At 24.1% G+C, this 12,135-nt stretch overlaps 5 protein-coding genes across 6 annotated transcripts in view; 1 reads left to right on the top strand and 4 right to left on the bottom strand.

The window, feature by feature from the left end:
- Positions 1-978: 978 nt before the first annotated feature.
- LOC102678736 (ADP-ribosylation factor 1) lies at positions 979-4,561 on the bottom strand. The gene is made up of 5 exons (XM_006624301.1): positions 4,165-4,561; positions 3,207-3,378; positions 2,963-3,072; positions 2,680-2,805; positions 979-2,433 (listed from the first exon to the last, which is right to left on the bottom strand). The coding sequence occupies exons 2-5, from the start codon at positions 3,352-3,354 to the stop codon at positions 2,269-2,271; spliced, it is 549 nt and encodes a 182-aa protein (XP_006624364.1). The 5' UTR covers positions 3,355-3,378; positions 4,165-4,561; the 3' UTR covers positions 979-2,268.
- Positions 4,562-4,572: 11 nt separating this feature from the next.
- Positions 4,573-12,135, top strand: part of LOC102677231 (general transcription factor IIH subunit 2) — a 19,523-nt gene continuing 11,960 nt past the window's right edge. Inside the window, exon 1 of one of the 2 annotated variants that reach the window (XM_006624287.2) lies at positions 4,573-5,061. The gene's annotated coding sequence lies outside the window, so the exon portion shown is untranslated. Of the gene's footprint in view, positions 5,062-11,759; positions 12,005-12,135 lie in introns of those variants that run through there. The other variant, XM_006624288.2, reaches the window with a different exon arrangement.
- On the bottom strand, positions 6,706-9,356 carry LOC102681135. The gene is made up of 10 exons (XM_031514490.1): positions 9,304-9,356; positions 9,130-9,233; positions 8,830-9,025; positions 8,549-8,770; positions 8,208-8,375; positions 7,980-8,124; positions 7,714-7,881; positions 7,394-7,655; positions 6,994-7,311; positions 6,706-6,931 (listed from the first exon to the last, which is right to left on the bottom strand). Exons 2-10 carry the CDS (start codon positions 9,150-9,152, stop codon positions 6,721-6,723), a joined length of 1,713 nt encoding a protein of 570 aa, XP_031370350.1. The 5' UTR covers positions 9,153-9,233; positions 9,304-9,356; the 3' UTR covers positions 6,706-6,720.
- On the bottom strand, positions 9,158-10,267 carry LOC116186619. The gene is made up of 5 exons (XM_031514499.1): positions 10,041-10,267; positions 9,864-9,957; positions 9,717-9,784; positions 9,418-9,454; positions 9,158-9,166 (listed from the first exon to the last, which is right to left on the bottom strand). The coding sequence occupies exons 1-5, from the start codon at positions 10,229-10,231 to the stop codon at positions 9,158-9,160; spliced, it is 399 nt and encodes a 132-aa protein (XP_031370359.1). The 5' UTR covers positions 10,232-10,267.
- LOC102678599 lies at positions 10,481-11,730 on the bottom strand. The gene is made up of 4 exons (XM_031514495.1): positions 11,557-11,730; positions 11,031-11,219; positions 10,831-10,956; positions 10,481-10,702 (listed from the first exon to the last, which is right to left on the bottom strand). The coding sequence occupies exons 1-4, from the start codon at positions 11,620-11,622 to the stop codon at positions 10,481-10,483; spliced, it is 603 nt and encodes a 200-aa protein (XP_031370355.1). The 5' UTR covers positions 11,623-11,730.

The following is a 12,135-nucleotide window of genomic DNA, read 5'->3' on the forward strand; positions in this document are numbered from 1 at the left end:
ATTAATCTGATCGGTAACTAAAATAACATACCGTATTAAAAATATTAAGCAAATTAATACACGCAAAAGAAAAAAGAAAAAAGAAAAAAAATCTGTTTACAATGCTTTGAAATTGCATATACAATCCATATATGTATGTTATATACTGAATGAATTAAATACAAAGTATTTAACAATTTTTGTATACAATTTTTTTTAAAGTTGTTTGATGATTTTACATTTATTTGGTACTAATGAAGATGAATGAAAAATGATTTAAGATAAAAGAATATCTTATTTAATGATGAATCGATCTGTAGAATCGGTAAAAAATCGTATATTTCAAATATTACGTTCTTTATTTTTGTTCTGACAGAGTTAGAGCAAATAATATCCTCATTAAAATTTCTAATTGTTAAATATACACACGTTATTAAAATTCAGGAAAAATCTGTTATACATAAGTATATTACTACTAAGAAATTACTTATAATTTTTTTTTACTAAAAAAATGAAAATGGAAATTTAGGATTTAATTTTTATGAAAATTTAGGGCTTATAATTTATCCTAATGTATAATTAGCTGACCAAAAAAATAAAAAGAACTTAAATTACTAAATGAAACATGCGGTATAGGCGGTGTGCAGTCTTTAGTAATTAAAAAAAAAAGTAATCGTGCTTGTATAACTGAAATACCATCATCTGATGTATACAGGCTGATTGTAAATAGAGATGTTTGTTTTCGTCTAATGTAAATTATGATGATGATGATGATGATGATAATAATAATAATAATAATAATAATAGTAATAGTAATAATAATAATAATAATAATAATAATGTAATCAGTTCTCGCATTAATGTAGAAATTCCTTTATCCTTGTCATTTCCTGCACAATATGCATACATCCCAAAAGAAGAATTTTTTATAAATTCTATTTGATAAACTAGCCAGAACAAAAACAAACTATTTTAACGGCAAATAACACATAGACTACATAAAGCACAATTACAGTATATTTCACAAATCGTTTAAACATTCATATATAATTATACGAATCTTCGCATATGACGGAAAGGCGATTTGATCAATTAGGGGAAGATTATTTCGTAAAAACAATGTATTTTTAAGGACAGGAAAACATTAGGAGATTGAAGGGCTTTGCGAAAATGGCTTCATCTGGCAGACTGCCATGCCAGTTTGGATAGCTGGCTTAGAAATTGCGAGGCCTATCTCTCTTTGCTGTGAGAGGTTCTTTCCTAACCTTTTTTTTTTTTTTTAGTTTATTCCGCATTTTCATCTTTCATATTTTCTTTTTATTCAAATCTTTTTTTATCTGCATTTCCCGCCACGATCGATGCATAATTTCGGAATGTTGACAATATTCTAATTTTACCTTATCAAGGTGCAATAAATAAATGATATCTCTTTTACACTGAGATATACATGGTTGACTGACTGTTAGTTTTATTCTAAACAGGTGAAGGAGGGTGCAATTACAACACCTGTTGATAATCATAAGCAGTAAGACAACCATTTTGCATAGCTTTGTTTTTTTTGTTTACTTTTTTATCGACGTATACCACTGAAAACTTAAAAAAATAGAAACAAACTTTTGTAACTAGAAACAGTAAGTCATTGCACCGTCAGTTACCACTCACTGCATTTTTTATGTCAACTGATGGGCCGATGTGACATTTATAATGTAGTGGACAGAGCAACATTCTCTCATCTATTGATCACATTTTTATCATCATATTTATATAATGTAATGTACAATATGCAGCTACATTATGATAATCAGTATGTCCAACGTATTCAAACTGACAACACCGTGGGTATTTCACTTTTTTGTTCTTTAAGTTTTTTCAAAGATATTTAAATTAATCAATTAATTAATCAATGTGTATTGTATGTTTCAGAGTTAGGTACTTTAATACAATTACTTCCAAGTTTTCCACTTCTCGTGGTATCTCTGTGTAAAAAGTGTAACTATAATGCTAATATAATAATAATTATAATAATAAGTTGCACAAGGCAATAGTCTTGTGTGGCCGTTCGAATGTGTGCTTCCGGCCGGTTTCCCCACTCCCCTCCCCCCAAAAAACTTCCTGGCACAATGACAACTTTCGATAATCTTCACCCTCCACTTCAAGATCAAAAAGATCTCGCAGTTTGCACTTAGTATTACCTCTTTTTATACTATTATTCATTCATGGGGGAATAGGTGTGCAGCTGATTTTATGATGTTAATATAGCAACTGAATGTTGACAAAATAACGTTCCAATTAGCGATTGGCATTTTTGAGCTGATTGGAGAGCCAATCAAGACCCTCATAAAGTCCATCTCCACTTGTAGCACACGTTGCTTGAATGTACCAATTACGATTGCGAAGAGAATGAAGTCCCAACTTATCAGTAATTTCTGCCGCATTCATTGCATTTGGGAGATCCTAAAATATTAATTAATAAATACTAGTCTCAATTTTATACATTGTTTTTTCTTTCTTTTTTATTATTAAATTTATATTATTATATATTATTTGTTATATATATTATATATATTATTTGTTATAAATTTTATATAATTGGCACATAATGTAACAAATAGTATATTTTTAATATACTATATATAATATGAAATAAGATAAATTTCTCTAAAAGATAATTATAAATATATTAACATTTTAGAAACTTACTTGTTTGTTAGCAAATATAAGAAGTACTGCATCTCTAAGTTCATCTTCTGCCAACATTCTCATCAATTCTTCACGCGCTTCACCAATACGTTCCCTATCATTACTATCAACAACAAATATCAGTCCCTGAAAATAAATTTATTCTATGAAAATAATTTTGTCAAAAATATTATATGTTTTAAATAAACAAGAAATAAATTTCCAAGTTTACATAAATAATTATATTAATTTATACAAAAAAAATTTAATTGATATTATGGTAAATAATTAGGAAATTACATACTTGTGTATTTTGAAAATAATGTCGCCAAAGAGGTCTGATTTTATCTTGACCACCTACGTCCCATACAGTAAAACTTATATTCTTGTATTCAACTGTTTCTACATTGAAACCTAAAATTTATGACATGTAATTAATGAATATATAATGATACCAATAGACAATAACTTTTTCTATATATATTAAAAATAAAAATATATTTGCAATGTATTTTTAATATTTAAATATGTATAATTTCTATATTTACCTATAGTAGGAATTGTTGTAACAATTTCCCCTAATTTTAATTTGTACAGAATTGTGGTTTTACCCGCTGCATCAAGACCTACCATTAAAATCCTCATTTCTTTTTTGCCAAAAAGGCCTTTAAATAATGTTGCAAACATATTCCCCATGGTTAATGCTGATTATTTAAATACCTAAAACAATAAAATAATAAACTAAGATTTCATTAATAAATATAAGTTAGTAATAACAGCTAAACCAAATTATTAAAAAAAAAAAATTATTAAAAAACTATTATATTTCTTGATATTCTATTAAATAAAATTAATTTTATACATAATATTATTTTTATTATGTATAAATTATATTTATATTTTTATTTAAAAATATAAATAAATATTTACGAATGAAAGTTTTATTGAAAAATAATTAACACTAGCGAAATCACTTGTAAAAGCATAAAGATAAAAAATATTATAAAATTATAATTGAATTAAAAAATGGACTACTAAAAAATTAATTATCTTGAATTTATGATTAGTTCGAAGAGATATATGTCCGACATATGTAATAATACAATATATACAATCAATGTGCAATAATATATATCGAATTTAAAGTCATTTTGAAATAATTTTTACAAAACAAAAAAAATAGCCGAATTGATTGAACAAATGAAATAATCTTAAACGACATTAATGAACAAAAGACCTGTTTCATAAAAAAAATTGAAATTACGTAGATAGAATTGGAGCAGAAACATGCGTAAAATACTAATACACTGATACTAAGCCCAAAAAGCTAACCTGCACAATTATGAAAAATTTACAATAAAAATATAACTAAAGAAAACAATTTAAATCATAGATTTTAATTTAACTCAACGAAAAAAAATTATATAGAGGCACGCACGAGATGCTCATGCTGCCCGCTATTGATTCTCATTTTAATACATCGCTATGATTATCGGACTAGCATACCGTTAAGGATCACTCTAGAGTGTTTTGTTGGTGATCTATTCACTTTTAAAACGTGATCGGCTACCTAAAACGCCAATACCGAAGTATTGCGAACAAGGCGGAAGATATTGTGCAGTTTGCGAAGCCACTGCGTACACCCGGTTGTCTGTCACCTTCGACCTACTCCCCAGCAAATCGTCAAAGGTTCCCCGCTCAAAGTTCCATTATTTAGAAACGTCGTTTGATTATTGAGACTTCCCCGTAATGTCACGTTGCCTGTATAAGCCACTTACGTTACTTACGTTTCAGTAAAAAAGATTATTTTCACGAGAAACGATAAAACATAAAACCAACACTCTCGAAAAGTACCGTATGTCAAAATGGCGGACGTGGAAAGGATTCATACCTTATGCCACGTATAGGGCCCTCAAAATTCTCCGATTGGCTAAGCTAGTCACGTGACGAATAAAATTCTCAATGATTTGCATTTAGTTCGGTAGGTGGCGATACCAAGAGAACACAGTAAGTCATCAAAAATTCCAAAGTGTATCGGTGAATAAATGCTGAACTGATCATAGAAAGGCCCACACTCATGAGAGCGAAATTGTATTTTTTTTTTAATTATAAATTCCAATAATATAATTATAGAAAAACGAACTATTTTATCAATGACTAAGATTATATAGTTATGAAGTTACGTTTGTGCTCATATTATTTTTTATTTTCTCGTGAATGAATTAATTATATAGTGTTAATCAATTGTTGTAATAATCGTAATTCTATTCGTAATACGATCGTAAATATTCGTTAAATTAATAAAAAACCGGTTTAAAATTTTCAAGTGCTAATATGTCGAGTTAAAATGTTTCAATTCCTGTTGTATTATGTTTTATGTAACGTCATGGAATTATGTTATTGGTATGAATATTTATATTCTATTTTGCATATTTATATTATAATTTAAGAGTATAATCCTTACTAATAACACTATATAATATTTTAATTTTTTTTTATAAACCTTTATTATTTTCAATCAATCAATCTAAAGTAGAAATATAATTATTTATCCTTTTATACACCTGGAGTATGATATTTTTCATCTAATGTACCCTCTCCATAAAGTTGACATTCTTCTATATTATATGGGATATCTGTTAATATTTCTAATGTTTCAACTAATTGTCCTGGTTTTCTGTATATACAATAGTTATTGAATATAATGATTAATATAATGAATAATAAAATATTTTTAATTAATTAAGTTACTTTGGTTGAAAAGATACTGTGATTGTAAAATAGCCATTTTCATGATTGTAACGATTTGATAATGTTCCACATTTTTGATCAATCATAAAATCATTGATCTTAAACTTTTTATTTATTTTAAAATTTACATTACATACTGTAAAAAATTAAATAATTAGATTTAATTAAAATATATTTATATTAAAATAAATATTATAATATAATTATTGAAAAAAATAAATTTAATTATACTTGACAAATTTTTGATTGTTAATGTTAATTTCTTTGTATCACCTATGTAAGTAAGACCAAAATCTAATGTATATGATGATAATTTTAATATTGGAAACCATATTTGTAAAATTAAATCTATATTCTGAAAATACATAAATTTAATGTACAATTATTTAAATTGAAGCAGAATAAAAAAGAAAGATAATTAATACCTCTATATATTTATCAGAATATATAATGTGTAATGATTCTTTTAATGTGACTCTTGGGTGATAAAAATCTTGATTTGTATTCAATATAGTTTTAATTAATTTCTCTCGTACAATACATATTATTTTTATCTATAAAAAAAAGTATCATAACATATAAAATTTATTTTTATAGATAGATAAAAATAAAAATATTACTTCAACATATTCATTTGGATTTATGCATAAAATTCCAAGTTTACATTGATATGATTCTGTATATATTGCAATACATTTAATATAAAATGGATCACATGTTTCCACAAATATTTCTATTGTATAATTTTTATTATTATATAATAATAATTTTTTTGTTAATCTAAAAAAAATATTAGATAAAGAATCCAGTATATAATTTCTGTATTTTTTTAAAGAAAAATATCTGTAATTTTATATTTGTACATACTTTATTTGTTTTGTTTTACTTTGCATTACTTCATTGGCACAACATATAAATGTTTTATCAAATTTTGAAATATTGAAGTATAATCGAGGTTTAGTAATATTTGCAGTGATATCAATTTCTATAGGAGAAACATATTTTTCTATCTGTCTAGCATAATAATTATCTCTATACCTGTTATAAGAAAATATCTTATGACACTATAAATTTTTAATATTAATTTATATTATTAACTAGTTGTACAAACATATCGCTTGGTGAAATTCGTAAAAATCCAAGAATTTTGCAAAAAAATTCTCCTTCAATAAACTTATCCATTTCCTTGATATATTTATATTTATCAAGTTGTATATTAATAGTTAGAGACATACTACTTTTGGGTGAAATAAACATTTCTTTGGGAGTAACCTTTAAAAATAAATTAAAAATAAAAATTTTTTATCATATTCAAGAATATGTATTTAAATATCTTCTTACTTTGCAAATTTTTGTATTAATTAAACCATAATAAGGAAGTATTGAAATTTTTAATTCAATGTCATTTACATTTGAGTTCTTGCATTTGAAACAAATTTTACAATCATGTTTACACTTGGAATACTTATTTATTAAAATTTCATTATTAGATATTGCAGATGAAGTTATAAATGAGGATTCCCTAAAATAAAATATGATTTTATACTTTTAATAATTACAAATACTGATATTAAGAATATTTACATATAACTAGATGTTGTAGAGTCAATTATATCATTAATTTCAATAGAATCACATGTATTTAAATTCTTTGATAAAGAAAAATTTGTATGTTCTTCTAAGTGTATTTCACTCTCAGTTTTTTTATTATTTAATCTTAGTTGTGATGCTAATTTGTCAGTAAATGGAGTCTGGATGCTAAATACTATATTAAAAGGCATTTTTTTTATAACTGGTTTAACTAAAAATGTATGCCAATTAATAACTATAGGTATTACACTTGTATTTGTCAATAATATTTTTCTGTCATTTAGACGCATACCTATAGCTTCATTTCCATATCTACAAATATATATTTTTCAGAATGAGAAAAAAATTTGCATTTTTTCAAAATTAATGAAATATATATTTGAATGAAACATACTTGATGACAGGTATATTAAATTCATTTCTATCAGAAATTGATAATGTAATTGGTGATCCAACAACTTGTACACATATTCCTATGGTATATTTTGGTAAACCAATAATATTTATTTCTAATTCATCCACATAAATACCCCATGTATCAGCGAAAACATAAATATCCACAGATATGGCTTTGAAAGGGCCAATATCTGAATTTAAAGGATCGACATAAATTACTATACCTGATCCAGATTGTTTCGCTTTATATAATGTTTCTTCTATAAAAAATAATATCTTTAATTAACTTGATTATTTCATAAATAAATGATATGTTACCTACTAATCCTTTTTTTGGACCAAACACTCGCTTATAAATAGATTTAATTAGATTTTTTTTTGATTTCCATTCACATGCACATCTGATAGGATAAAAATTCTTAATACTAAGCCAAAAATTAGTTGGAATTGAAGTCTCATTTTTTATTATAAAAGTTTTCTTTTGCACTGAAAATTATAATTATTTTTATTGGAAATATAAATTTATTTTTTTCATTTTGAAAAATATGTTTTTTATCTTAAAATAAAATAAAAGTTTAAAATACCTGTTCTTAATGGTAAATTTAAAAATTCTATTACAATAGGTTGTGTAATTAATGGAAGATATCTTTGATGAAATGGTATGATATTTCCAGAGGAAATTGTATTTTGTGAATAATTATTATCAATTTGTACTTTCTGATTACTTGTCTATAAATTTGATATACAGATTATAATAATATTATTAATATTTTTTTTTTTTTTTTTTTGAATTGTCAAAGACTATTGATTACTTGAAAACTATTGATTTCAGAAGTATTCGGAAAATATTCGCTTGATTCTTCAGCAACCATTTCTTGTATCAAAGGATCGGTTGAAGCATCTTTAAGGATCTCTCCTTGATCTAAATCCATGTTCATTATTTCTCGTTCTTCTCGATTTTTATACTTGTTTAATATTTTCTAGAAAATTATATATTAATATTAATTATTCATTTTTTTATAATGCAATTTTTTTTTATAATTTAAAATATTAATTGTTAGTTTACAAAATAATTTAATTTTATTATTAAATAGGTTTTTTAAAAAGTTTCACAAAAAATTATGATTTTTGACAAAATTTGAATTAAACATACCATATATTTTTTAGATTTTCCTGCCATATCAAAAGCAAATTTAAAACTGTCTGTCCGCCATTCGATTTTAACAAAATCATTTTTTAATTCTAATGACATTTTGTTGTTTAAAGGAAAATAAAACGTCACATAAAGCGGTTCAATAAAACACTCAATTCCTAACATTATTATTTTATGCAAATCTCCTACAAAACATGGTATAAATAATGATTGTACGATCCCCTAAAAATTAAAAAAGAAAAATTAAATTATATTTTTAAAAAATTAAATAAATATCGAACCTCTTTTATAGGCGTAATAGTTATCTCCATTTTTTGGATATTTCCAGCCAATATTTCTCCTTTTTCAGGACATACGCAAAGTTTTATTTTTGTTGAATCTAAACCATTAACTTCGCCCCATAAATAATTTAAGGGACTATTAGCGAGATTTCTTAATATTAAAACATAAGTTTCTTCTATGCCAATGTATAAAGTCCTGTTATATAATATAATAATAATTTTAATAATAATTTTAATAAAATGATATATTTTTTATAAATATAAACTATTTTAAAATTTTATTTTATTTTAAATACATGCCTTGTAGGTCTGATGATACCCATGCTTATTATTTTTTCTTGCCATAATGGTTCGAATTGTTTTAGGTTTATCAGATCGAAATGAGAAAATAATTCATCATTTATCTATAATATTATATAGATTCGTATAATTTTATAAAGATAAAAATAAATGAAAAATTAATAAAAATCTTACTAATTGAGATGTTGATTTGTATTCTTCTTTAAATTCTATTTCGCTTATTTTTTCTTCTTTTTCTTCTTCTTCTTCTTCTTCATAATCTCGTTGAGAATATTTATAATCCGATACTATGATATATTTTGATATTTCTTCAGTTTCTTGATAACTATAATATAATTTTAAATTAAAATATAATTTTTGTAATTATATTTCAGATTTTTCTGTATATTATTATAAAAAAAAAAGTGACTATGATTACGATTTTTGATAAATATTGCAGCAATTTAATTAGAGATCAAATTATATATTGTTGTGTTTATTTCATTAGAATTTTTTTTTCGGAAAGGCTTATATATACATATATATAAACGTATAATTAATACCATGAAAATCTTAAAGATTATAAATTAATATTAAAATCAACCCACATTTCACTTTTATCATCCATCATGAATTGCAACCAAATTTCAACATCGGCAACCCAAATATCTACGGACTAACGACAAGTATTTTTTAAAAAAATATTAATATTTTATTAATATAAGTTGATCAAAAAAAATTATGAAATAATTTACTTTCTTGCATTTTCGCCGTTTCGTAGTGCATTTTTTAGTTATTACTTTTATTTCATTTGGAATCGCCTTGATCGGTATATCTTCTACATATAATCTAAAATAATTTCAATTTAAAATTACTTTTATGTTAATCATATTATTATTTATGATAATTTTTTTTTTTAATCACAGACTTACTGTAGAACAGCAAAATAATAATTTGGCTGTAAATTTGTATAATCAGCAGTTACTGTGAAATAATGAATAGAAGTTGGTGCAAAAATTCCATGATCTGGTTCAATATGAAGAAGTTGTAATGGAAAATAATTCTCTTCGTTTATTTTATGATTTTTTGTTTGCACATTTCGTTTCTTCCAAGAAAAATACATGCTTATCTCACTGCGCGAAATAATTAAAATTTGTGATATTTTATCAATAGATTAAAATAAAATTTTTTTTTTTATTAAATTTATAAAAAAAAATTATTATGTTATACCTAATATTATTTATGGGAATAATACATTGTCCAACACCATCAGGAGTATCAGTGCTTAAGTTTATATAATACTTCGACTTTTTATCTATATCTCTTTTAGATGATTCTATTTTTTTCAAATGCTGCAATTTTATTTATTTTCTTATCTTTTCATCTTTATCATAGGTATGTAATTTTGTAATTTATGTTTAATATCATGATTATCTTTAATATAGTTACATGTAAGGAATAATAAAGAATTTTTAATTAAATTTATAGATACTTTACTAAATTGGATGAAATTTGGATCATATAATAATCCATCTCCGATTATTTCTGTTGTAAGTAGGGTACAATTACTGCATAATATGTATATTTTTTCCACCTGTTAAAGTAAATATTAAAAAAAGTGGATTGAATGAAATTAATATAATATAGTTATACTATATATATTATATAAGTATAATATAAAAGTGGTATATGTATACTGATTGCGAATTATTTTTAATTTACATGAATGCCAAAGCATTCTGGTGCAAATTTCATATGGAAAGTCATTTCTTCGTTTTTATTCAATAAAAAATATATTGGCCATATAGTAAAACATGGTAATTTCAAAATATTTTTCTCTATGATGTCCTGTTAAAAAATATATAATGTATGAAAATGTATAAAATATTATTAACCGAGTTAAAAAAGGGAAATGATTTTACCGTAATGTTCATGGAGAACCAATCGATTTCACTTATTATGAAAAAGCGTCCATTTCCACCGATATTTTTCAATTTTATAGGTACATAAACTTCCTCTCCAATAAAACCTCTTTTGCAATCGAAAATCATGCTTATGAAATTATCGCGGCTTGTCAATGTCAATATAGAGATGGTCTTAGTACTTTCAGTCTAAAAATTAAAATCATGATATGATAATTCTTTATTGTTCGAATAGGCGACGAAAAATTTCTTATGGTCATTTATTTTAATTATATTTTTTTATGTATTTTTATTTTTTATGTTTTTCTTGTTTAAATATTTAATTGTTTATTAATTGTTTAAATATTAAAAATGGCTAAAAACTAAGATAAAATAATATCAAAAAGAAAAAAAATTTATTAAAAATAAATACTAAGTTTTTATTATAATTAATAGAATAACTATTGCCAATTGAAACCATAAGAAATCAATTATAAGATTAGAATAATCGTATTATTATGTATATCATAATTATTATGTATCGTACAGAAAATGTATTTAAACTATCGAATGACATTTCTATCTCTGGCTGCCAATCTTGATTTAATTTCATATTCGAATATTTAAAAGGTTTTTCATCTAATTGACAAATTCCTATTAAAAAAAAAAGAAATTTTATTTAATGAAACGGTAAAACATATTTCTATTTTTTATATTTCACTTTCTTATTTCATTATTTTTTTATAAATAAAATTTTGTACCGAGTAAATGAGGAGGATCTTTGTATCCATGCATTCGAATGATTAATGGACTTCCGTGTTGAATCTTTACTATCAATATCTCATCTGGTGTATCGATTTCATCACAACGGAAGAAAATGATCAATTGTATTGTCAATCCCGGTGGAATGATATTTTTATTTTCGACCACAGGTTTTATCATAATCCAAAATTTAGAATGATAGAATGGCTGTTTTCTTAAAAGATATCTCACAGGCATATTACCAATATTTTTTATCGTAATTATTTTCTATCGTACAAAAAAAGTATCAATTATTAAAATATTCAATGCAAAAAAAAAAAAAAAAAAATCAAAACCAACCTTATATACTTTCTTCAGTTCGAAA

This window comes from Apis dorsata, unplaced genomic scaffold (genome assembly GCF_000469605.1).
Source record: "Apis dorsata unplaced genomic scaffold, Apis dorsata 1.3 scaffold_1026, whole genome shotgun sequence".
NCBI classification, from domain to species: Eukaryota; Metazoa; Arthropoda; class Insecta; order Hymenoptera; family Apidae; genus Apis; species Apis dorsata.